Raw genomic sequence first — 25,737 nt, 5'->3', positions numbered from 1 at the left:
CGCCTTTTCGCTTCGCACACCCATACACAGCCAACAGACTCTGACTCTTCTGTTTTCTTCCGCTTTGCTGCTGCTGCTGCTGCCAATTTCTCGCTCGCTGCCCCTTCTTTTCGCCTTGCCTTTTGCCTCCTTCCTTCTCTCTATCTCTCGCTCTCTGTGCCACTCTTCCCCCAGCGAGAAGTGTTTTTTGGTGATGACGGCGATGATGAGACCGTCGTGACGCCAACGACGATCCTACGCTTCTGAGGGGGGGTGAGACGGGTTGACGGATCGGTAATCTTGCGCGCTCCTCCTGTCCTCCCGCCACAACAACAACAACAAAAAAGGCCCCGGTGTCCCATAAAATGCACTCCCGCCGCGCGCTTCTCGACGCTTTCCCACCCCACACAAAGTCGGAAGAATTGTCTCTCTCTCTCTCTCTCTCTCTCTCTCTCTCTCTCTCTCTCTCTCTCTCTCTCTCTCTCTCTCTCTCTCTCTCTCTCTCTCTCTCTTTCTTTCGATTGCTTGAGACCTTTTTCTTTTGGGGGCCCACACACCACACACACACACAGCCGGTGGAACATTGCGCTTACTTCCACAGCAAGAAGCCGTGTTTTGCGCTACATTTTTCGTGCCTTGGCGAATCCGAGTCCCTCCGTCTCATGCTTTCACCTCTCTCTCTTTCTCTCTTTTTCTCCCCTTCTCTTCTTTTTTCCCAAACTACACTACATGCATGTCGCGGAGATCGTTGTTCCGGGAGTGTTCTCCTCCGTACGTGAGGCATTGCCCCTCTCAAAATGGCTCGGGCTTCTTCCCACACACGTAATACACATCGCCACACACACTCTCACACACAATGTGCCTTTCTTGAAGCCCTCTGCTACGAAATGCAACCCACAATCCAGCCTTTTACCTCATGGTCGATGTGTGTCCGGTGGTTCGATTCCTTCTTGCCAGGGGTTCTTGGGTTCCTCGCCAGTAACCGACCCCGAGAGCGAAAGAGATGCCCCTGTTTTGTTCCTTCCTCTCTCACACACACACACACACACAACACTCTCCACTGGCCAAAAATGTCGGTGTTTTACGAGACCCGTGTGCAGTGCTGCGCTGTCTTTAAATCAAACCATGCACACCACTCCGCAACGGGCTCACAGCTACCTTAACCGTTGGCATGAACCTGCTGCTCCCATCCAATGCATCCGACCGCAGTGTGTGCTGCCGCGATCCGCAACAGCATGCGTCCCACACCCGCCCGCGTTCTCTTCCGTTTCTTTTCCGCTGCGCCCTACGCTTCCTTGTTCCGTTCGCCCTCGCCATCACACACACAGCACCGCAGGGAGCGTCGTGTTTCGGGACCGATACTTTACTGTACCTTTCTGCCTCTCTCTCTCTCTCTCTCTCTCTTTCGCTGTGTTTCGCTCTTCTTCTCGTCACTCGTTTTGCCCTCTACCCACGGCACGGTATTATCCCCGGGGCTGGTTTAAGGCCTCCTCTGGTGGTCCATTCACGGTCGTTGGTCGTAGCCGCCGCCGTCAGCGACGAAGACGGGCGCAGAGCGTAATGGGATGCGCACAGTTGAGTGTGTGTATGTGTGTGTGTGTGCGTGGGGGAAGGAAAAGAGAAAGAAAGAAAAGGGGGAAAACAAACGGAAGGAAGGGAAGGGAAACAGAACGAATGAATATAACGCAAAATGCGAGGAGCAACAAAAAAAAACGAAAAAAAGGGAAACAAAATAAGGAAATAAAAGCCGGCATCCGAGTAACGAGTAAGAAAATCGAGAAATAAGAAGAGTCGCTAGCAGCAGCACGTTAAAACATCACCGAAAACCCCCCCCAAAAAAGGCAAAAACAACAATAACAACAACCAAAAAGGGCAAAAGAGATGAAAAAAGGAAGGAAAAAGTAATATTAAAATGAACACACACACACACACACACACACACATACAGAAATAAAAAAAGTAAGATCAAAGCGCGCGTACGAACGTGAGACCCGAAAAATCGGTCCGAAAAAAAAAACAGAAGAAAAGAAGATGAGAACTAACATATAAGAAAAGAGACCAGAAACAGAAACAAACCAATGTGATGGGGGGAAGGGGGGGATCGAAGCAGTAGAAAAGGGAAGAAGTAAAAAAGAGAGAGAGAGAGAGAATGGATATATTGAAATTAAAGAAAGAAACGCACCACAAAACCGAAAGAACTGACCGAAAAGAGAAAAAAAGAGGAAATTAAACAAGACGACGAACCCCCTCGCCAACACTGCCACACACCGTGTGGTTTTGATGTGGGCGGGGGGGAGGGTTTGAAGAAGAGGGGGGAGCGGGAATGGGAAGTAAGCGGCACGCATCAGAGGTACCAACAACCAACCCGACCGAAAGGAGGTGCGCCAGGGGAAGGGAAGGAGGTAAATCGGGGTGTGGGTGGGGTTAGGGTTTTGGAGTGTAGATGAAGGACGGGAGTTTGGTGGGCCCGAAAAAACAGAAACACTGCACACACCAGTGTGTGTGTGTGTGTGTGTGTGTGTGTGTGTGTGTGTGTGTGTGTGTGTGTGTGTGTGTGTGTGTGTGTGTGTGTGTGTGTGTGTTTGTGTGTGTGTGTGTGTGTGTGTGTGTGTGTGTGTGTGTGTGTGTGTGTGTGTGTGTGTGTGTGTGTGTGTGTGTGTGTGTGTGTGTGTGTGTGTGTGTGTGTGTGTGTGTGTGTGTGTGTGTGTGTGTGTGTGTGTGTGTGTGTGTGTGTGTGTGTGTGTGTGTGTGTGTGTGTGTGTTTGTGTTTGTGTGCGTGTGTGTGTGTGTGTGTGTGTGTGTGTGTGTGTGTGTGTGTGTGTGTGTGTGTGTGTGTGTGTGTGTGTGTGTGTGTGTGTGTGTGTGTGTGTGTGTGTGTGTGTGTGTGTGTGTGTGTGTGTGTGTGTGTGTGTGTGTGTGTGTGTGTGTGTGTGTGTGTGTGTGTGTGTGTGTGTGTGTGTGTGTGTGTGTGTGTGTGTGTGTGTGTGTGTGTGTGTGTGTGTGTGTGTGTGTGTGTGTGTGTGTGTGTGTGTGTGTGTGTGTGTGTGTGTGTGTGTGTGTGTGTGTGTGTGTGTAGGAGCGAGACACGATCAACTGGGGCGGGTAGCGGGGGGGGGGAGTCGCGAAGGGTGAAGTTGCGAGGGAGTATTGCGTTGAGTGGGAAGCAAGATCCCGCAACGCTCCAAGTGTAATAAAACGAAGAGAGAGAGAGAGAGAGAGAGAGAGAGAGAAGAGAGATAGAGAGAGAAAAAAGAGAACGTTTGAAGTCACTCGGTGGAGGTTGCAGTTGCGAAGCTTTTTCAACAACAACAACAGCAGCAGAGAAAAGGGGTTCCAAAGCTTAACGCCCTAAAGCAAATCAACACAAACCCTTCCCCCCTTCCCACTGTGTCTTCTCCAACAATCCCCTTTCTCACCCTTACCAGGGAGGGAGCTCGGAGAAACTTGGAGCAACAACAAAAAAAAGTGGAAAAAGCGCTGGATCCTCCATAACTTCTCTCCAGCCCCCGCCTTCCTTCCCCATCCGGCACACCGCTTGTTCTTGCAGCATAAAAAAAAAAAACGGGAGAAGGGGAAGGGGATGATCTCTTGGGAACACGGAGTGTGTCTGTGAATGTGCGAGAAAACTAAAAATAAAACAGAAAACAGGCAAGTGAATAAACTCTCCTCCGAAAGGAGTGGGAAGGAGTGGGGCGTGTTGCGTTCGTGGCGCGAGCAGATACCTATCTGGCAAATTTTGCTGCCGCTGGTGCTGTTACGGCTACACCCCTACCCCCACTCACCCCCCCCTCCCCCGCACCCCCACAAACTCCAAACAATAAAGCATTATGTGAAAATACTGGTGCGCGCAACCTGGACGAAAGCAAACTTCTTCGACAAAGGCGGCATCGTTTCGGAATTGTTGCACGGCATTACACACACACTGGCGAGGGGCGAGTGTGTAGAGCCGACGCGAAGAGGGGAGAAGATGAATCGGGAAAAATGAAAAGCAAACTCCCCCACCCCACCGCCGCAAAGCAAGGGGAATGCCACCACCGCCAAATCGATCACAATCAACCTAATTACGCTAACTAGCGGGGCCTGCCCCGATAAGTTTAAAAGCAGCCTTTTGCCGCCCGCGCCCTCCTCCCAGGGCTGAGTGTAAGGGGAGGGGGGGGGAGGAGGGCAGAAACAGGTGATTCGAGTTGAAGGTGGAATGAAATTTTTGGCGTTCAGCTTCCTGACCGTGGCAACTGTGGGCTAAAGGTGGGAAGCCCGCTACAACTAGGTAGGGAAAGGGGCGCAGCAGTGAAAAAAAAAAAACGAAACATCCGCCGCTGCCGCTGGGAAACACACAATGCAATTAACAATATTTTCTATATTCGGAGCCCGAGCTTTGGACCACACAGGCACACCGGAACACGCTGAGGATGCTGCTGCACTGAGAAAGAAGGGAAGCGACGGAGCGAAAAAGAGAGGCGGAAAAAGAGAGAGAGAGAGAGAGAGAGAGAGAGAGAGAGAGAGAGAAACTGGAATGGTAGCCCAGGGTACTATGGCACTATCGAGAAAAGAGACTTCAATTATGACAGCAGGCGACGAACCTCTAACAGGTGTCAAAGTTTACGTAAAGCAATGTCCCAAAACCCCCCCTGCTCAGGTCCGTCCGAGGTGGGTCGAAGTAGGTGAAGTTGAAGTCTTTCGCTTTGCTCGTGCACTTCTTCAACGGTCTTTTCTTTCTCGGAATAGCGCTTTGGGTCGACCGTGGTTAGTAGAAGTCGGAGTTGGAGTTGCAGATAAAATGCCTGACCAGAATAAATATTGCACCTGCCGTTTCGGAATGATTCCGGATGACTCTGGACGGCTTAAGATGACTCCAGATGACTCTGGACGACTTGGGATGACTCCGGATAATTCCAACTCCGACAGACTCAAGATAACTCCGAATCCGACAGACTCCGGGTAACTCTGACTCCGATCGGCTCCTGAAGACTCTGCACGACTCTAGACGATTCCGGAAGGCTCCAGATGACTTCGGACGACTCTGAATAACTCCAAATGATTCCGGCAAACTCCGGACTACTCCGGATAGCTCCAGCTCCGGACGACCCCGGTCGGCTCCAGACGACTCCAGATGACTCTGGACGACTTGGGATGACTCCGGATAATTCCAACTCCGACAGGCTCAAGATAACTCCGAATCCGACAGACTCCGATCGGCTCCTGAAGACTCTGCACGACTCTAGACGATTCCGGAAGGCTCCAGATGACTTCGGACGACTCTGAATAACTCCAAATGATTCCGGCAAACTCCGGACTACTCCGGATAGCTCCAGCTCCGGACGACCCCGGTCGGCTCCAGACGACTCCAGATGACTCTGGACGACTTGGGATGACTCCGGATAATTCCAACTCCGACAGGCTCAAGATAACTCCGAATCCGACAGACTCCGATCGGCTCCTGAAGACTCTGCACGACTCTAGACGATTCCGGAAGGCTCCAGATGACTTCGGACGACTCTGAATAACTCCAAATGATTCCGGCAAACTCCGGACTACTCCGGATAGCTCCAGCTCCGGACGACCCCGGTCGGCTCCAGACGACTCCAGATGACTCTGGACGACTTGGGATGACTCCGGATAATTCCAACTCCGACAGGCTCAAGATAACTCCGAATCTGACAGACTCCGGGCAACTCCACCTCCAATCCGATTCCGGACGACCCTAGATGACTTCGGACGACTCTGAATAACTCCGAATGATTCCGGCAAACTCTGGACTACTCCGGATAGCTCTGACTCCGGACGACTCCGGACGGCTCCAGACGACTCCAAATGACTCCGGACTAATTGGGATGACTCCGGATAATTCCAACTCCGACAGGCTCAAGATAACTCAGAATCTGACAGACTCCGAGCAACTCCGACTCCGATCGGCTCCTGAAGACTCTGCACGACTCCAGACGATCCCGGTCGGCTCCAGACGACTCTAGATGACTTCGGACGACTCTGAATAACTCCGAATGATTCCGGCAAACTCCGGACTACTCCGGATGACTCCAGAGGACTCCACAAGACTCCGAATGACTTCGTATGACTCCAGACGATCCCAAACAACTCTGGACGTGCTCTCCAGAGTCGATTCCGTGTGTTTTGTCAACTTAACCCCTGCACACATGACACAGGTGCAATTGTTGGGAAAATTGTTTACCCTGTACCAGATGTCAAAAAATGGCAGCATCTTGACAGCTGTCAACCGCATTATTTACGTAACGCTTTTCTCGTGACAGATGTCATCAACCAAGTACCTTTAGGCAACGTAAAACACACACCGCTCAATGTACAACTCGTGAAACGGACTGTATAGGAGGTCACAATCCTACCAATCTCATCATAAAAATGAGAAGAAAAATGCCAGGTGTAAAGCGTGGGGTTTCGCACGAATCTTGGGAACAGATCGGTACTAAAAATGATAGAACTGTCATACGGGAGAGTAAAACCTGTCTCGTTGCAGCAGCAGAAGAAGAAAAATGTGTTGTTTGAAGTCAACAAGTGTGTATTTTGACAGGCCTGGCATTACTTACGAACCTGTACCGAGTTCTAAGGTCATTTGCCAAACATTGAAGTCAATTTTCAGAATGTGACTTTTCACCCTCTTTCACCCACATCGATCGTACAAAAAAGGGGCAAAAGAGCAAGAGACAAGGAAGATAAACTAGAGAAGAAGAACAACCGAGCCAAAGAGCATTATGGCAACAAGCAGAGCAAGGGACCCGTCCCGTCAGCACAGCAGTTGTACGTGATGCGTAGAGAAAGTAAAGCACAAAGAAAAAACAACCGAAGAAAGGCACGAAACATGTACCAAACCAGCGTGTATTTCCTTTTTGTGAGAAAAATTAGGAGAAAAATCTTCCCAAAAATAGACAGAAACGATTATAACCAAACACACAAAAAAAAACGCAAAAATGGGTGAAAAATAGGCAGTCGAGTAATAATGAGACGGTAAAACAAACGCAGGCAGAACCGCACCACGAGATGCTCCGGTTGAGAGGAGGGTGGTGGCTAAGCTCCGCTTCACCTTCAGCATCCCCGCAATCCTTAAAGTCGCTGCCGCCAACGCCGAAATGTGCGCTGTTAACACACAAATTAACCGAGAAAAAAATTGAAGCAAAACCCACGAACACACACACACAATGGTCTTCCGTCCCGTGGCCAGTTCCCATTTCCGATTCCTTCCGCCCGTTTCTACCTCGGGAAGTCCGCACCGAAGGCTCAACGCAGCAGGGGGGAGAGAAAAAGGTTTCCCTTTCATCCACCCGCATCATCGCAACCCAACCGAGAGGGGATAAATGCATCCCACTGCCGGTGGATGGTGGGTTGGTGGTGATGTGTGGACTGCTGCAGCGCCTTTTGGGTTAAGACCCGCCGCAAATTACACACCATCATCCAATTGGCATTTTTCCATCTGTGGGTCTTGTGTTGTGTGTGTGTGTGTGTGTGTTGTGCCGCCGCTGTGTTATGCTTTTGCCGCTGCTTCTCACGACGGCATATCAACGGGTCATCCCGCAGTGCGCCCAAGCCTCCCACTTCCACACACACACACGCATACACGAACCAGTAGGAAAGAGAGAAAGAAAGAGAGAGAGACACGAGCGAAGAGGATGGGTAGGGGATGGAGTATAGAAAGGGGGAATATGGGGGGGGGAGGGCATAAAATCGCTTGCGTCTTTTGGCTATCGTCCGACGTTCGTTAGCCACCCTTCTTGCGCCCTGGCGCGGTGTGTTCGTGTGAGGCTTTAGACAGTAAACCCCCTCCCTCCCCTCCCCCCTCTCCACAAAAAAGGCATCTTTTAAACCATTGCCCTGCGCGGCTTCGCTTTACGACCCGCCGCGCAGTCGCCACCGTATAACGACCGCGATTGCCCAAAACAACAACAAAAAAAGTGGTGAGGAAAAAACGACCGAAAGAAAAACCGCCCGTCGTTCCCATAGGCCCCGCGCGTGTGGGCCTCCCCGAGGTCGTGGACTGGGGGGGGTGGGGTGCACGGTGAGTTTTTGGTTTCCCACGGTTGCGCCACCGCCGGGCGAGTTTTGCCACCAGTACCACCATACCACACAGCGCACAGAGCGCTACAGAGACTCCAACACCAACAACAACACACATACACATACGCGCGCGCGCCACTGGGTCGTCAGCGACTCCCCTGGTCAGCCTCCAGGCGCAAAAAAAAAGCTTTTTGGCCCGTGTGTGTGTGTGTGTGTAATGCACAAGAGTCCATCATTGCACTAGTCGGATGCTCCTTCATGGCCACGGTAGCTGCTTGCCTTTTTTTCTCTCTGTCCTTCTAACCTTTTCTCTCTCTCTCTATCCCTCTATTTCCCTTTAGGTCGATTACTGGGTGTTTAACTAGTAACTGGAGTGGTTCAGAACGCTTTGCTAGCTTCGTTGCTATCGGCAAGAACGCTTTACACCGTCTGAAAATAAACCACACACACACTCGCCCCTTACAGCAAGGAGAGTTTTTTTGTTTGTTTCGCACACAACGGACGGCTGCTGGACGAGGCTGAACCTTGCTGACTATTATACGCTCGATTGGTAGGCGCTCGCATGGTGCAGTGGTTTTGCACACGGTCCATCTAACCGACAGGTCGTGGGATCAAATCTCTCCTCATCTTGGAGAGGAGAGATCCCGTCAATCACTTGAAAGCCTTTTTCGACTCAACCTGTTAAGACTTGATTAATTAATTAATATAAAAAAGTGAAAATACAATGAAGAAAACGAGACTTCTTCAACTTAAAGGATTCAACATTTAACGCCACAAAGAGGTAAGCTTTATTTGCCTAAAAATGTCCAAAGAATAAAAAAATAGCAATTTGCTCCTCTCTCTCTCTCCAAAACATATGAGTTTGTGTGTACCCTCCTCCTCTGTACCCTTTTTCTTAATTTTGTAAAGGGAGTTTAAAGTGCATTCTCAGCACCGCGCAAGACACACGCAAGCGCCCGCGATCATTGCGTGCGTGGCACAGAGATGCGCGCGCCGCCCGTCTCTCCACCCAAGAACTCAGCTGCTGCAGGTTCGCATCAAATAGCGCACAGTAAAAAAACGCACGCCACAGAAACAAAAACAAACCCCAGCCCCAGCCCTTTGCAACCTTCCGTGTGTTTGTGTGTGTGTGTGTGTGTGAATTTGCTCGTTTTTCTACATTCACATTCGCTTACAGTTGCTCTTTCACACTTTTTTACACCGAACAGGCCATAGACATAGGCTAGCCCTACCATGGTACAGAAAGCGGTGCATGATGCATTCACTTAAAGACCACAAAAAATGATGACGCAAACCGCAGTGTCACTGAGGCGCGATTAGGTTAAAAAGCTTGAGAAAAAAAAACATTTATAAGAGAATGCGGAGTAAAATGGTCACCTGCAGTATTGGCAAATTAGCACGTTTAAATTGACTTTTAATGATTGGAACACATCGAATACAAATGTCTGATGTACCTAAAAATTATAGTCGTCCAGAGTCGTTTGGAGTCGTTCGGAGTCGTTCGGAGTTGTTCGGAGTCGTCCGGAGTCAGAGTCATTCAGAATTGTTCAGGGTCGACCGGACGACTCAAGGCGACTCCAGACGACTCAGGACGACAACAAACGACTTCGGACAACTCAGGACATCTTGGACTCCGGGAGACTCCGGACAACTCTGGACAAATCAGAACGACCCCGGGCGACTTTGAACGACTCTGGACGACTCTGGACGACTATGGACGACTCTGGACGACTCTGGACGACTCTGGATGACTCTGGACGACTCTGGACGACTTCAGACGAATCAGAACGACTCCAGACGACTCCAACTCCGGGCGAGTCCGGACGACTTCGGACAACTCAGGACATCTTGGACTCCGGGAGACTCCAGGCAACTCCGCACGAATCAGAACAACCCCGGGCGACTTTGAACGACTCCAGGCGACTCTGGACGGCTCTGGACGACTATGGACGACTCTGGACGATTCCAACTCCAGGCAACTCCGGACGTCTGTCGGCGATTCCAGAGTCGTTTGGAGTCGCTCAGAGTCGTTCGGAGTCGTTCGGAGTCGTCGGGAGTCAGAGTCATTCAGAATTGTTCAGGATCGACAGGACGACTCAAGGCCGTCCAGAGCCGTCCAGAGTCGTCCAGAGTCGCCCAGAGTCGTCCAAATGACACAAATCTGGAGTAGATTCCGATCCAACTTCGATAATTTCGGAACCAAATCCGGAAGGTAGGTCCGCCCAGCATTTTCCGGAGTCGTTCGGAATTGTCTGGAATCGCCGAGAGACGTCCGGAGTTGCCTGGAGTTGGAATCGTCCAGAGTCGCCCAGAGTCGTCAAGAGTCGTCAAGAGTTGTCGTGCGGAGTTGTCCGAAGTTTCCCGGAGTCGTCCAGAGTCGTATGCCGTAAAAAAAAATCAACGTAGAATGAAGAATCCGTGGAATACAGATGCAAATATTCCTAACAGTGTCATTTTGCCCCGCCTTCCCGTTGAACGTTCATCGAAAGGCATTGCACTTCGGGGCATGCTTCGTCTTGAGCTTGACAATTGCTAGAAACTATCTCCAGGAACAAACGAACGACCTCAAATGCAAGCAGAATTGATCGCAAAGGATAATTGTATGGGTGTGTAAGATGTGTATGACACGATGATAGCAGCACGGACCACCACCGAGCATCACCGCCTCACTATTTGCTGCCTCACAGCATCCCATTTCCCCTGATCGTGCATACAAATCCTTTGGACACACTTTTCGCCTGGACAGTTGCATCGTGCACGCGTGTTGTTTTTGTTTTGTTTCCCTTCGCTTCTTCATTGCACACGTTTCCCGGTAGCCGTGGGTGTCAGGTGGAAGAAAAAGAAGAAGCTGGGAGAAAAAACATACCCAAAAACCTTTACGTACGTTGCAAGACCCGAACAATGTGCCTGTCTGGGGTCTGGTCCATCTTTCGGCTTCACGCACGTGCGTTAATTTCGTTTCCCCGCGGGAGGGGCCCGCATGCAAAAAAACAGTGTCGGCCGAGCTCCCCCCCTCCAAGCCAGGGTGCAGACAAAAATTCCCTTACCCTTACCCCTAACCATAACCACGGGACACGGAGAACCGCAAGGGGGACGGAACGGAATGTGTTGTTGTGCAGTGCAAAAAAACAGGGGAAAAGAAAGACAGAAAGAAATGAAAACGGAATCTTTCACTCGAACAGTGTCTGTCGCTTCCCACCTTCCTCTCCCTCCTCCCCCCCAAACGACCACATTTCGCCTAAACCATGTGCGCGCGCGTGCGCACGCGCATATTACAAACAATCTCGTCGCTTTGTGCGGGTGTAGAGGATCATTTTTTTCCAGCTGGGGGAGGGTGGAGGGGTCGGAGTGGCTCACAATTCAATTTCCCTTTTCCCACTTTACCTTCCCCCTCGCTACCCAATGAAGGGTGCACTTTCCTGTGCGCAAAACAACATTTCCTTTTTTCCATTCCGCGCGCACTTGCAGGCGGCTTGAGCAACATGATCCCCCCCTTCAACAAAGTGGGCGACGGTGAACATGGTGTCTGCGTGCTGTGTTAAGTGTGTGTGTGTATGTGTCTTCCTTCAATAAATTGTGAAGAAAGAAGAAAAAAAAAGCAAGCAAACGATAAGAAGACACGTGCGCGCATTTTTTAATTATTATTTTTGTATTTTTTTTTTTTTGCAAGCCTGGAAGCACGCTCACACCGAAAAGGACATACCGTTCCCCAATTTCTCGCTTTGCCGGCGCTTCGTGTCGTCTCTTGTCAAAGGCACGCGAGACGCACGCGCTGCGCCAACAAATTTCCGGTGCATGGTGCTGGTAGAAACCAAAAATTAAAAAAAGAAAGGAGAATTGAAGAAAAAAAACACTCCTTCGATCGGTGAAGGGGTGAGGGGGAACAGGTCTGGCTTGTGGGTGGCCGTTCTTGTGGGGTGGTCTCTTGCCGATCCGCTATACCGATCACATTCCCAAGCTGGTGTGTATGTGTGTGTGTATGTGTCTGTGTGGGAAAGTGGCGATGGACAAACGCAGCGAGTAACACAGAGGTTCGTTCTTTTCATTGCAAGCAATCGACAAGCAGTTCCGACTTAGAGATGTAAGATCAGATCCCAGTTCAGTTCCCGTCCCAAACAGTGAATCCTGGGCGCAGAGAAAGCGCGCAAATGCTCGGTCGCAAGCAGTGCTGCAAAATGTCATGAGCATCACGAGATGTTCACCAATGAAAACAATGAACACATCCGTGGCTCATTGCTGATACTCAATGAAAGCACGTCATGACATGGTTGAGTCCAATGCGATACACTGACTGACAAGCTGAGCTTAATGCCGGTCGCAAGCATAATAATGACTTTTTTCACACTATGAACAGTGCTGCTAAATGCCACTGTTTCAGCCACAAATACTTATGACTGAAACGAAGTTCAAGTCAGGTCACATACACAACTGTGATAATCATAGGTGAGACTCAAACAGTTGGTGGATCAATCACATGCTTGGTTGACATTTTGTTTAGCACCCAACTCTCACTTGGTCACGACATTTTCTGTCGGTGATAATCACAACATTCATGGGACATACTTGGCGCCGCGATCAAGTGACTGACCAAGAGTTGGTTGTACACAATGTCACCAAGCATGTGATGGTCGCAACAACTGTTTGAGTCTCATCTCTGATCATCACAGTAGAGCACGTGACGCTGACATGCTTTTGTTTCAGCCGGAATTTGTCATGACTATATCAGTGACAGTTTGCCGCACTGATCACAGTACAAAAAAAGTCATGACATAGTGATTGACCAAAAATGTCACGAGGCATGCATTGATCTCACCTATCGTGGTTTGAGTATCATCTCTGATTATCACGATTGAGTACGTGACGCTGACATGGATTTTGTTTCAGTTCGTTTTTTGACAGTGACATTTTGTAGCACTGGTCGCAAGTCGCAAAGTCTCGACTAGTAACACGATGTGATCCTTCCAACCCCTCCAAACCATGCCACCTCTATGCCAGTGGTACACGGTTCCCCCCCCCCCTCACTGTAAAGCCCGCGGCGACGATCGCAAGCAGTTCCGGAACAGCGAAGCATTCGGATTCGATTCCTCTGTTGCGCTTTCTGTTGCGCACCGGCCCATCACTAGTGGGAAGCGGAACGAATAGTTGATCGTGAGTGTGTGTGTGTGTGAATAAGGGGGACGGTCGGTGGCGGCGGTGGCGAAGGTGATGGACATTGTGTTCCCTTACGAAAAGCTCGACTGCAACGTGGTGACTGTGTGCGTGTATGCGCGTGTTTGAAAGACGTTCCAGCGCAGGAAAGTTCAGATGGCGTTTTGTTTCAGCATTTGTGGCTTGCGCACACACACACACACACACGCATACAGACAAGGGTTTTGGTGCGCTTCTTCAGCTTCTTGGGTTTCTTTTTTTTTCTTTTTTTTTTTTTGTTTCGCCCAAACGCGATCGTCATCGACAGTTGGCTAGCGAAAGGAAAACAATAGCCCCCAGAGCTCAGTTTGTGACACACACACATACACACGCACACACACGGTGTGCAAGGCGAGTGCATGCACACTTACATCACACACATACAGCCATGTTACAAAGTCACGAACACGCACACACGCACGGATTAAAGCAGATGCGATGGGAACGCTGATCGAACGATTTAGCATGCACTTTTCCTTTACTTACACACTTTAGCGAGAGCGAGAGAGCGAGAGAGCGAGGGAGAGAGAGAAGCAAACGCTGAAAAAGACGAAAGTAGCCTACACACACTCATACACAGAGAAGAAAAAAAAAACAAAAAGAAACAGGCTTCGCTGGCACCTTGAACGGGTGTGTGCGAGCCCTCTTCTAGCCTTCTTGCGCGAGGCAGAATAAAAAATGGTGTTCGTTTCTTTTTCCTTTTCCGCTCTTTTTTTCTCTCCCCGTTTTTACCTTCGCCTCCGACTGGCCGAACCGAACCACACGTACACACATAAAGCACTCTGAGCTCATTTCACCAAAGTCAACAACAACAACAACAACAGCAGCACAACGAACTAACTGCAACAACAAAATGATACTACACCAGCAAGCACTTACATCTTCCTTCACGCAGACTCCTCACACGGCTGCTTCATGCTGCTGCAACGTAGTGAATTCACGGCCGCACTATGGGCGGAACAGAGAGGTGCTGCACACGCGCTGCATTGAGGCTGAGACTGCTGCTGCTGCTGCTTCTTCTCAATTTTGCAACCACACAAACGCACACACAGAGAAACAACTACACACATATACGCAGGGATGTCCGTGTCCTACCGGAGCGCTACTGCAGCGAGATGCTCGACACGCTTTTCATTTTCGGACTGTTCCTTTCTCGCTTGTTCCGTACGCGGTACCGTACGTCATGCGTTGTGGAATGGCTCAGCCGTTACTGGCAGGTTGGTACATACGTCGCGCACGGTGCAGTGATGGACGGTCGGGCATTTGGCACAACGAAACAGACAGACGCTAGACAGTGCTTGCTGTGATTTTACGCTTGCATTTGAAACCGGTTGTTTTACATTTTATTAATTACAGTGGAGCGCCGTTTGTGCGAGTACCTTTTATCCGGCTGTCCGTTTATCTGTGCTGTTTAGAAATGACAGTTCAATACATAGCTGACAATGCGTGATGAGAAGGATATTTGAAATAACGGTTACCAGAGCATTTTGTCATAACAAAATACGCTATAATTCATGTCGCATTTTAAATATTCTCATAGAAATGACACAAAGTTAATAAAAACTGGCTAGGATTTACCAAAACATAATACAAGTTTTTTTTTAAATCCGGAATTTGTGATAAAATATTTAAATTGACTCATTATCCGTGTGATTCAAGTATCCGGGCGATGCCGAGTCCCGATAAGCCCGGACAATCCATTGTATCGCGAAAAACTCGATTCGTGTATTTCCAGCCCAATAGTGCCTTCAAATGCGAATTTGGAAACACGCAGTTTTATAAGCTTGACAGTTCTTTGAGCAAATTGTGCTGATTTGACACGTAATGCAAAATATTTCCTTCTGTTTGAATTATATATATTTTATACAATTTTATTCGAACATAATTACATCAAATTATCGATTACGTATCGAAAATCTATCACTTCAAGTAAAATTACACAAAATTAAGTAATATTTTAACCAGAAACTATTAACTTCGACTCAGGGTACTGTCTGTGCTTAAGTGGAAGGGATTTTATCGGATGTGCTGTCATTTTGATTTATGGAATTGGCAGATAACGTCGGATGTGCATTTTATAATAAATGTTAAACTCTAAAAATCATCCAAATAGTTGCAATATGAATCGAATCGGCCAGATAAATACCAATCGAGAAATTAGAGTATTTTCCTCCGTCTAGTAGGGTCTTTATCGAAGTTCTACGGTAACTTTTAACCCACGCAGCTCTGGAGCAACCACATTTGCCAGATTTACGATTGGGATTTACATTCCAGATTCAGAATTTCCTCCCGGTTTTACATTTCGAGCGAATCGTTCGGTCAAATCAAGTCAATGACAGACAACCATTCAAAGAGACATAGAACGACAACGTCTCGCGTGACAAAAACCCAATTGACATTTTTGAGCACGAATAATCGGGGATTCGAGCAAATTCCCTTAAATTGGAGCCTTAAACTTCCCTTAAACTGCACCAGTTTAAGGGAATTTAGAAAAAGTCCTTTGAAATTTGGCTACTGTGATGCGGCTTTTTCGTTACTTTCTTCTACATTCGCTCGGAAATGATGTTTCCTATCGTTATAGTTGGTCATGTAGCCATTTTATACTTAAAAAATACCACTTTTTTATAGAATAACGTCACACAAAATAAGCTTCTGTTTTTCATCAAAAAACTATAGCTATGAATGAAAAATGTGCTCAACGGCATGATCCATCGATAGGAGAAAGTCTAATTAACAAACACACCAAATCTTGGCGCTTTGAACACACTTGATCACACACAAATTCACAATTTCAGGCGTATCCAGTACTAATCGAGCAGATATGGGAAAACAATTTGGAGCAAATGTCACTTGGGAAAGTAGCTCAACTTTTCACTCCGCGTAGATCAAAGTAGCTCCCCATTGGACCCAGTCAACCTATATGTTTTTAATTTAAAAACACAAAATGTGTTATTATTTTTGTTTCTGAGTTTTAAATTAGTTTGGGTCGTAAGCAAACTGGATAATACGTTTGTTTCGGATGAAACAGAAAAGTCGCGCGAGATGTCGTCGCTCTGTGTCTATTTGAACGGTTAAGTCCCAGAGCTACATTTCTGCACTGTAGCAGGCCCTTCATTCTCCACCGTATCGGTGTGACCACACCTGGCCGTACCGAACGCTTCACGGCAACGCTTCGGCAGACGGTGTGCGCGCACCCTAGCGGCGGATCCCCGGAACCACTGCCCGCTGCGTGCGAAGCGTCAAGCGTTGCGAAATCTGTCAAAAACACGGTACGGCTGGGTAAAGTCATACTAGAGCGCAAAGGTAATAAGAGGGGGGTGGACAAAAAAGGGAACCAAATAGTCAGTGAAAAACTTACTTTAGTTAATGAAAACTATCACACGTGCGTGCGTGCAAGCGTTCCCCCCGCCGGGACAGTGTCTGTCCTTCCGCACCGGTACGTACCGCCCTGCCCCGAAGCCCCGCGGGGTGGAAGGTGAAAACACACGCATCACCACCAGCACCACCCGCTCCCACCACGGCCAGAGACAGCCCGAGAGAGGTTGATGCGCCCGGAGGATGCGCCACCGCAGCAGCCGGGAGAGGGAAGAGTGCGAATCGATTGCGGCTCGGCTGTCTTTTGTCTGGCCTGGGGCAGGCAGACAACGTTTCTCACACTATCAACAGAACGGCAAAACTAATTCCACCATCACCCCGCTCGCCTCCTCCGATTGGTCACAATCAATCAGCCAACACCACCGAACACACACGCACACACACACACACGCGGTTACCAAGCGCATTGGTGAAGGTGTTGTTGTTGTTTTTTGTGTGTGTGCGACAAAGGCGGCACGATCAAAACAAGATGAATCAACGGTGAAACCCCCACCCCATGCATCCCCATCTTGGCCACCCTCAATGTGTGTTGCATTATTCGTCCTACGGGGCAGCTTGCTCTTGCCCGGCGGAGAATTTACTTCCAGTTGCCAGTTAGTGGTCGGTGTTGTTGTTTGTTTTGCTTCTAGCGACTTTGGGGCGCTTCGATTCGTCTCTTGGTTGGTGGTGGAAAGCGGCATCCAAACGAAGCTGCCGTCGAGCTTAAAGGAAACAGCCGTCGGACACTGCACACATTTTGTTCCCTTGCTTGCGTTTAGGCACTTAAGGAAAACTCTCCCCCAGCGCCTGTAACCAACTCCTGTCCGTCTGACATTGCACGTTCGATGTGGCACAGTATAGTGTCAAGTCATTGTGAATTATATTGTAAAAATGCAAAGATTGTTGTTCTAGCCAGTGCCATTATTAACCCACTCTGTTTTTTTTTCAACTTTTCCTATTCAAGGGTGCAGCGTGACCGGTTAGCTTTTCCTGCTCCTTTCGGTCCCGGTCCCGGTCGTCGGCTGTACGTTCGTCGCTTGTACCGCTCCGCAAGCGTAGGCATCACCGCATGCGTCAGCAGCAGCACGGGAGCAAAGGAAACAGTGAAACATCACCACGCGCACCCACCTGACAAACACACCCCCCAACCCGCGGAGCCGAGGGCAGCCGAGACGTGCCGTGGCAGAGAGAGAGAGCGTGTGTGTGTGTGTCTGTCCGTTTTTTGTTGTTGAGATATTTATGGTGCTTCCAATCCAAGTTCGAACCGATCGCAAAAACCCGATATAAATAGGTTTGCGCGCGCTACCGGGTGAGTAAAAAAAAAAGAACCGTTCTGCTCTTCCGTCATATCCTCTCCCGCTTCCCCGCTCATTGCCCCTTCAGTTCTAATTGTGTTGCGATGAAAAACCTGAAAGTTATCAGATCGCGGGAGTGCAGGAAAATCACCTACACACACACACACACACACACACACACACACACATGCACGAACTCGAATGCACTTTGGGTGGTACGCGCGGCGTACATTGCACCCGAGGAATTTGGGTGCATTTGCAGCACAGTGACACACGTCGCGTCGTGCAATCGGGGCTCGGGTTTTCGCTTTAGAACCAAAAAAGAAAAAAAAAACAGAAAAAAGCCTTCTCCTTCCAAATGGATAACCTCCGACGTATCATTCATCTTTCCAGGGACTTTCCGGTGGACGGGGCGGTACAGGAGGACGCACCGGGCAGTCTAGCCGACGCGTGCACCACCGCGAGTGGGAGCATCATCCGTTCCTCCGCGCCGAGGACGGTTGTTGCCCCGTCCTCGTTCTCCGGCTTTACCGCACACCGGGGCGAAGAAGCCCGCCGGCAGCTGGAGCAGCAGCAGCAGCAACCGGAGCAGCCAACCGTGCACGACCGGTTACGGCCCGCGCCGCCAAGAAGCATGTCCGGCACGACGGGCAAGCGCAAGGAGATCTACAAATATCTCGCCCCATGGCCGCTCTACTCGATGAACTGGTCGGTGCGGCCGGACAAGCGCTTCCGGCTCGCCCTCGGCAGCTTCGTCGAGGAGTACAACAACAAGGTGCAGATCATCAGCCTGGACGAGGACACGAGCGAGTTCAGCGCGAAAAGGTATACACACACACACGTACACCACACGCGGTCGATCGAGTTTTTGTTTTGTTTTGTAGTGCTGTGTAGTGCAAAATCCATTTGGCCAGCAATAGAACAAAGGCAATAGAACGTTTAGAGAAATGATTTCATTGTAGAAGATGTTTTGTTTTTTTTTTTTCTTTTGCATTTCCATCGAGCTTTTGTCGCGGTTTGGCAACCAACAAGTTGCATTACAGGGCTTTTCAAGTCACTTTCGAATGTGCACATCATTATTCACCGCCTTCAAGATGTTTTTCAACAGCTGTCAAATGGTGTATTTGCTTCACAATGAAATTTCAGTTTTTACACATGATTTTCAACACATCGCAAACAACTGTCAGACTCGATCCAGTTTGAGATGTGTTGAAAATCATGCTGAAGAAAATATGATGATGGAAATGAAAGATCAGATTGATGTGGATTAACATCTTGCACGCGGTGAATAACAACGTTTACATACGAAACTGACTTGGAAAACCCCGTATATTCTTATCTTGCCTCTGTTCTCAGTGATTTCTTGCTTGTGGTTGAATATAACTTTTTTTTTTATTTGAGATAAGTTGACGCATTTGTACCATTATGATTCATATAACGGACAGCTTTTAACTTCGGACACTCGTCGTGTTTTTATTGAATATCTTCATATCCAGTCGGCATTTTACCGCCGTCAGGCATTCTTGCTTCGATAACTCCTGTGGTACCCTTAATATTCGTCCGTCTCGGTCCGCGTCCTGCATCAAACTTGCTTTATCATGTCGCCTCTTTATAGAGATGGTCCATCGTCCCAGCTCCCTGTTCCATGTTGTAATCCCATCCGGATTGATCTAATCCGATCTTTGCCTAACCTTTGTCATCATGTTGTGATGGGTAGCTATATTTGCCGTACCACAACTCCTATTAATCTGCTTCCTATGCATTGAAGTGCATCGAAATTCATGGCAGAAGTAGTAATCAACGTGACAACCACTGTGCTTTAACATATTGTGCTCTGAATTTCATTAAAGCACGTATTAAATACTGTCCAGAGCTCAAAACAAGATGTTTTTCTATTGTTGTTAAATCCGGACAGCCGAATTGTGAATTGTGATGGATTGGATAAAATATATTTGTATACAGTGATCCTTTCGTAATAACAATAAAAACAGTGATCCTTTCGTAATAACAACGATATTTGAAGATGGATATGACAAATGCCTTAACCCTATTCCAGGCAACCGGCTACCCGGGTAGCCAAATCGATTTTGATTGCTCATTTCTCTGATTCTAGGAATCCGATTGACTTGAAATTTGGAATATGTGTGTAATCCACAGCCATCTTTCACTGGAATTTTTCGTAGAATTTTTTGAGTATAATTAAACTGTTTTTTAGAATTAAAATTTTCAATACCCCTATTCCAGGCAACCGGGCTACCCGGGTAGCCAGCAACTTTGGAAGCTTATAACTTTTGAATGCGTAATCCAATATTGATGCAATATTCTGATGAAAATTAAAAAAACTAATGCAGTTTCTATAACTGTGCATAGATTGGTTCAACTCGCTACCGTTTTTTAGTTATAGCTTTTCAAAGTTGGCAGGATTTTTTTGAAAATAATTATAAAATGTGAAAAATATTTTTTTCAGTACTTTACAAAATTTTCACAGCAAAATGGCTCCAAAAGCTTTGCGAACTGTATGTTACACGTATTGTATTAATTTTTCAGAATTTTTCTATGAGCCATAAACAAGATAAAGGAGTTTTGATTTGAAACATTGAACATTTCTGTAATTTTGATTATCGCTCAGGCAAATGAGTTTCGATACTGAATCACGAAATCACTGTTTCTTTGCTAAAAAAGGCGGATAAAGATACTGAAATCATCATAAATGTATATTGTATTATAATGATTAAAGTAAGCACTTTATCTTGCTGTATCTGTAACACATTGCTATCTACGCTTTACGCTCATCCTCTCTCCCAGCACGTTCGACCATCCCTATCCGACGACCAAGATCATGTGGATACCGGACTCGAAGGGCGTGTATCCGGATCTGCTCGCGACCAGCGGCGACTACCTGCGGCTGTGGCGGGCCGGTGAGCCCGACACCCGGCTCGAGTGCGTGCTGAACAACAACAAAAACAGTGACTTCTGCGCCCCGCTCACCTCGTTCGACTGGAACGAGGTCGACCTGAACCTGGTCGGCACGTCCTCGATCGATACGACCTGCACGATCTGGGGCCTCGAGACCAGCCAGCCGCTCGGGCGCGTCAACCTCGTCTCCGGCCACGTCAAGACGCAGCTGATCGCGCACGACAAGGAGGTGTACGACATTGCGTTTTCGCGGGCGGGCGGCGGCCGCGACATGTTCGCGTCGGTCGGCGCCGATGGCAGCGTGCGCATGTTCGACCTGCGCCACCTCGAGCACTCGACCATCATCTACGAGGATCCGGCCCACACGCCGCTGCTGCGGCTCGCGTGGAACAAGCAGGACCCGAACTACCTCGCGACGGTCGCGATGGACAGCTGCGAGGTGATCATACTGGACGTGCGCGTCCCGTGCACCCCGGTCGCCCGGCTCAGCAATCATCGCGCGTGCGTGAACGGTATCGCGTGGGCGCCGCACAGCTCCTGCCACATCTGTACGGCGGGCGACGACCACCAGGCGCTGATCTGGGACATCCAGCAGATGCCGCGACCGATCGAGGACCCGATCCTCGCGTACACCGCGGCCGAGGGCGAGGTCAACCAGATACAGTGGGGCGCCACCCAACCGGACTGGATCGCGATCTGCTACAAAACGGCGTGCGAAATACTGCGCGTCTAAGGCCGTTCCTCTGTTAGGCTTGTAGCGGTTGTTTTTATTTTCTACATTTTTTTTTATTTTTTACAATTTTTTTTTCCATTGCAAACTCATTACGCTCAGAAGGTACAGCGGGGCAGCCCAAACCCCAAACACTCGCTATCCAATTTATGCTGTAGGTAGATTTTTTTTTTTGGTTAGTTTACGCTAGATTAATTTACAGCCACGCCGCGGTACACACGCGGTGCTGGAACGAAAATTGTACATTTGCTTGGTTTGATGAGTCTAAACCATTCCTTCCCCCCCCCCCCCTATCCCTGTGCGCTACAGCAGGCTCCAACCTGCGCGCACAAACGTCGTGTCACCATTGTCTGGCTTTGGTAGCGAGAGATTCGAACTTACCTGCTAATGATTTTGAATGCGACTTATTGTTTGTTGGAAAAGAGTAGCTTTTATTTACACCCAACAACGGCATCATGCCATGCACCGCCACATACTCAATGCGCGCACCCCGCTACGCAGCATCAATACGCAAAAAGACATGTTTGACACGGAGTGTCCGAACGAACGTATAGGTTAGGCAGCTTCCTGCGCTAGCTTTACACAGCTGGGCGGGAAAGCATTCTTTCACGCTTCCACTCCTCCTCCAACACACTGCGCTGTATCATTTACGCATCGGAAGGCAAGGGCGATAATTCGCAGAGGTAGCTTTACATACCGCAGTCGCTGGAAACCTGACGAACGGTGAACCCTTCAAACGAGCCTAATTTGAATAATCGTGCAACAGTTAGAATACGCAATCAGGTATGAAAAAATGCACTGCACCCTCCCTCCAAAGGGGGTGTCGTTTCAATTGTAATTATTTTCTTTTTTTTATGTACTTACTTATTGTTTAAATGGAGATATTTCTCTATTGTCGAAAACAACTCCTGCAATCAGGAGTCGTAGCTAAACCTTCCCTTGTAGTGCTAAAAAGGAGAACCAACTGGCCCCCCTTCAGGGGTTTTCCGGGGGTTCTCTCTAGTCCAGGTTTCACTGTGCTACCCCCGCTGCATAGTTTGTTAGGTGTATGTTTAGGATTTTTTTTAAATGTTTTGTCATACTTTCTTATTAAATTGTGCAACTTTTATCGCAAAAATTCCCATATATCCTTGCCCGCCCTCTTTTCGTGGTGTAGTACAGTTAGGGAATAGTTACAATTACTGAACGGCGCAAATGAACACCGAAAACAATTGACCTTTCCACTGTACAAGCGCATAGGCAGCTATTTTGTTTTAAATTATTTTCCTATTTTTCGACAATCGCGTGTCCCGGGCAGCACTCCCCCAGTACGCGTGTACGTGGAGCCTGCTGGTACAACGCCGAGAACGGTTTAACCTGCCAAATCGCTCCCTTTAAAAAAAAACCGTTGAGCGACTTTGGGGTTATTTCAGAACGGCCTGTGTGTTGATAGTGTTGGAGGAATACCAAAAACAACAGAAAAATGCAACGGCTTTTTCCCCCCTGCTGAAGCTATATACTTTACTCGACGGCCTAGCGATAGAAAAATCACACCGTAAAAGCGAAACGTGTCCGTTTTGGTTCGATGCTTCAGGTGTTTCATCCTCCCTGTTCTGTCCTTGCAGGGTTTTCCATGTCACTTTCGAATGTGCACATCCATCTATTCACCGCCTGCAAAATGTTTTCCACAGCTGTCACATATTGTATCGACATCACAATAAAACATCAGTTCTTACACATGATTGAGGGGTGGTCCAATGGTACAGTCGTCAACTCGAACGACTCAACAACGTGCCCGCCGTGGGTTCAAACCCCGAATGGGGACCGCGTCCCCCCGTAGCAAGGATGTGACTATCCCGACTGTGTGTGGTAATGATTAAAGTCTCGAAAGCCTGTGTAGGCCGGCATGTCCGCGTAGGACGTTACGCCAAATAGAAGAAGAAGAAGAAGACACAATTTTCAACACATTACAAAGAGAACTGTCTCAAACTCAATGCAACTTGCTGAGACGTGTTCAAAATCATGTAGAAGAACTGAAACTTTATTGTGATGGAAATACAACATTTGACAGCTGTTGAAAAACATATCTAGGAGGCGGTAAAATAATGAAGTTCACGTTCGAAAGTGACTTGGAAAAACGGTGTACCTTTCGTATAATACTGCACTTTGTAATACTGAAGCAAACAATAAGCGCATCTACTCGATGGACGGACATACACACACACACATACGGGGTTTTCCAAGTCACTTTCGAATGTGCACATAATGATTCAACATCTTCAAGATGTTTTTCAACAGCTGTCAAATGTTGTATCAAAATTACAACAAAATTTCAGTTCTTACACTTGATTTTCAACACATCACCAAGAACTGTCAAACTCAAACCAGCTTGAAAATGTGTTGAAAATCATGTGGAAGAACCGAAAAACTATTCTGAAGCAAATGCAACAATGTGACTGCTGTTGAAAAACATTTTGGAGGCGGCGAATAATGATGTGCACATCTCGGAAAGTAGCTCGGAAACCCCTGTAAAGGTGTATCATTATACTCAATTATTTAAACATGGACGTAAGAAAAGTAATACGAATAGAAGAAGAAGAAAAAACACAAACGATGGGATTATATTTCTCTAGTATTGGGTGTTGTAGGTTAATATATTTCTTTTTTGTTTTTTACTTTTACCATCAAGGCCAGAGCGTCCTATTATTGCACTGTAATGCCGTGCATCGCACAGATATGCAACCTCTGGTCTGGAACCTAAAGGATAGCCTAATATAATACTGTCGTGGGCAAGGTGTTGTGCTATAATAGGATGGCAAAAAAAAAAAACACACACACACACACACATACTAGCTGATTATGTGTATACATATAATTGTGGATTATTTAAGATTACTTTAAGTGTAATGGTAACACACAATGCTGGTGGTAGTATGACGAGCCAGCTTTTTGTGCACCCACGGACTCACGAAAAAAGAAAACTTACAACAAAAAAAGAGAGGGACGATTTTGTGTAAAGAAGAAGAAGAAGGAGAAGAAGAAGAAGAAGAAGAAGAAGAAGAAGAAGAAGAAGAAGAAGAAGAAGAAGAAGAAGAAGAAGAAGAAGAAACCCGTTGTGAAATACAAGCGAATCGGCTCGAAAAAAGGGGCAAACACTGTAACGAGCAAAAACTGCGCAAAACGTAAAGGGGCACACCTAAGGGCGCTCTATGCCTTAAATGTATAGCAATGATGCTTTTCGGGGTGGCATCGTTTTGATCACACACATAGGGGGAAAAAAACGAAGAAAACAAAACAACAAACAACAAACCAATCAGAACCAGCTACAAATGTTGGCTTTACATTGCAAAACAAGGACATTACACATTCGTCATCAATTTCCTCTCTCACGTTCACTTCACTCACAAGTACTCCTGCATATACCTATAGTGTACTGGCCCCGGGCTGAAAGTTACATTACAGTAGCGAAAGTACTTTCACATATAACTGTTGTCATCAACTGACTGACTGACATTTTTTTTTGCGTTTAAACACAGTCTGTGTTTTAGTCAAAGTGTTTGTACCTTTCTCCTTTTTGGAAGGAGTTATGAGGGCTCCGTTATTTTAAACTAATCTTGAAATCAACGACTCCCTCATGTCTACCCCGTTTTTTTTTTTTGATGATTTCCTCCACCCGCTGTATTTATCGTTTATACGCATTTTTGTGCTACCCAGTTTTGTCATTTACCAATATTTAACAGAGGAGACACTGACTGTGCCGCTTCACCAGATTCCGTAAGAGTGGAATTGGCAGCTGGCAATCGCACGATAGGGAAGGATTGCGGCGAATTCTCCGGACGAAGCGTGACCAGTGAGGATGTGGTTGTGGTCAGCAAATATTGTAACCTTTTGCTTATACAACTTAGTAGACCCACGGAGCACGGAATGCGCACAGCATCAAGCAAACTGTACTGGCGCTCGGAATCTAACCGATAGCACACAGCACCTCACGTGGGGAGAAGAGGGCACATTTGTACGCATTTCGTCAAACCATTTTCGTAACGCTGCGAGTGGGCTATTCGGTTTTCCCCTCGACGCTATTTTAAGTCATAATTCTCTTAAATCTCTAGTCTAGTCTACAGCTGATTTGGCTGGATCCAGCTTTTTGGACCACTTGCCGTGTGGATTTTTTGTTGTTGTTGTTGCTAAAGTTGATCCCTTTTCTCTACGGTCACGTCCATGATGCATACATATGATGCTAACGATCACACCAGGGAACGTATGTTAAGTTCGTAC

General features: G+C 47.8%; 2 protein-coding genes across 5 annotated transcripts in view; one reads left to right on the top strand and one right to left on the bottom strand.

Moving 5' to 3' along the window:
- LOC120905520 overlaps window positions 1-14,387 on the bottom strand; it is a 28,775-nt gene extending 14,388 nt beyond the window's left edge. Inside the window, exon 1 of one of the 2 annotated variants that reach the window (XM_040316369.1) lies at window positions 14,068-14,387. The gene's annotated coding sequence lies outside the window, so the exon portion shown is untranslated. Of the gene's footprint in view, window positions 1-13,920; window positions 14,040-14,067 lie in introns of those variants that run through there. The other variant, XM_040316370.1, reaches the window with a different exon arrangement.
- A 1,990-nt stretch (window positions 14,388-16,377) lies between these two features.
- Window positions 16,378-22,321, top strand: LOC120905888 (DDB1- and CUL4-associated factor 7). 3 transcript variants are annotated; one of them, XM_040317184.1, is made up of 4 exons: window positions 16,378-16,491; window positions 17,507-17,851; window positions 18,231-18,662; window positions 20,643-22,321. In XM_040317184.1, exons 3-4 carry the CDS (start codon window positions 18,472-18,474, stop codon window positions 21,484-21,486), a joined length of 1,035 nt encoding a protein of 344 aa, XP_040173118.1. In that variant the 5' UTR covers window positions 16,378-16,491; window positions 17,507-17,851; window positions 18,231-18,471; the 3' UTR covers window positions 21,487-22,321. The 3 variants fall into 3 exon arrangements, with proteins under 3 accessions (XP_040173118.1, XP_040173119.1, XP_040173120.1); XM_040317185.1 differs by lacking the exon at window positions 16,378-16,491 and adding an exon at window positions 16,498-16,624; XM_040317186.1 differs by lacking the exon at window positions 16,378-16,491 and adding an exon at window positions 16,666-17,427.
- Window positions 22,322-25,737: the final 3,416 nt, after the last annotated feature.

This window comes from Anopheles arabiensis, chromosome X (assembly GCF_016920715.1).
Source record: "Anopheles arabiensis isolate DONGOLA chromosome X, AaraD3, whole genome shotgun sequence".
NCBI lineage: Eukaryota > Metazoa > Arthropoda > Insecta > Diptera > Culicidae > Anopheles > Anopheles arabiensis.
Note: the sequence above shows the minus strand (reverse complement) of the source record. Positions and strands in the feature narration are given on the sequence as shown.

Coding starts and splice junctions, on each gene's coding strand:
- LOC120905888 (XM_040317184.1), top strand. CDS start 18,472: ATGTCCGGCACGACGGGCAAGCGCAAGGAGATCTACAAATATCTCGCC. Junction 18,663..20,642: donor AGCGAGTTCAGCGCGAAAAG/GTATACACACAC, acceptor CCTCTCTCCCAG/CACGTTCGACCATCCCTATC.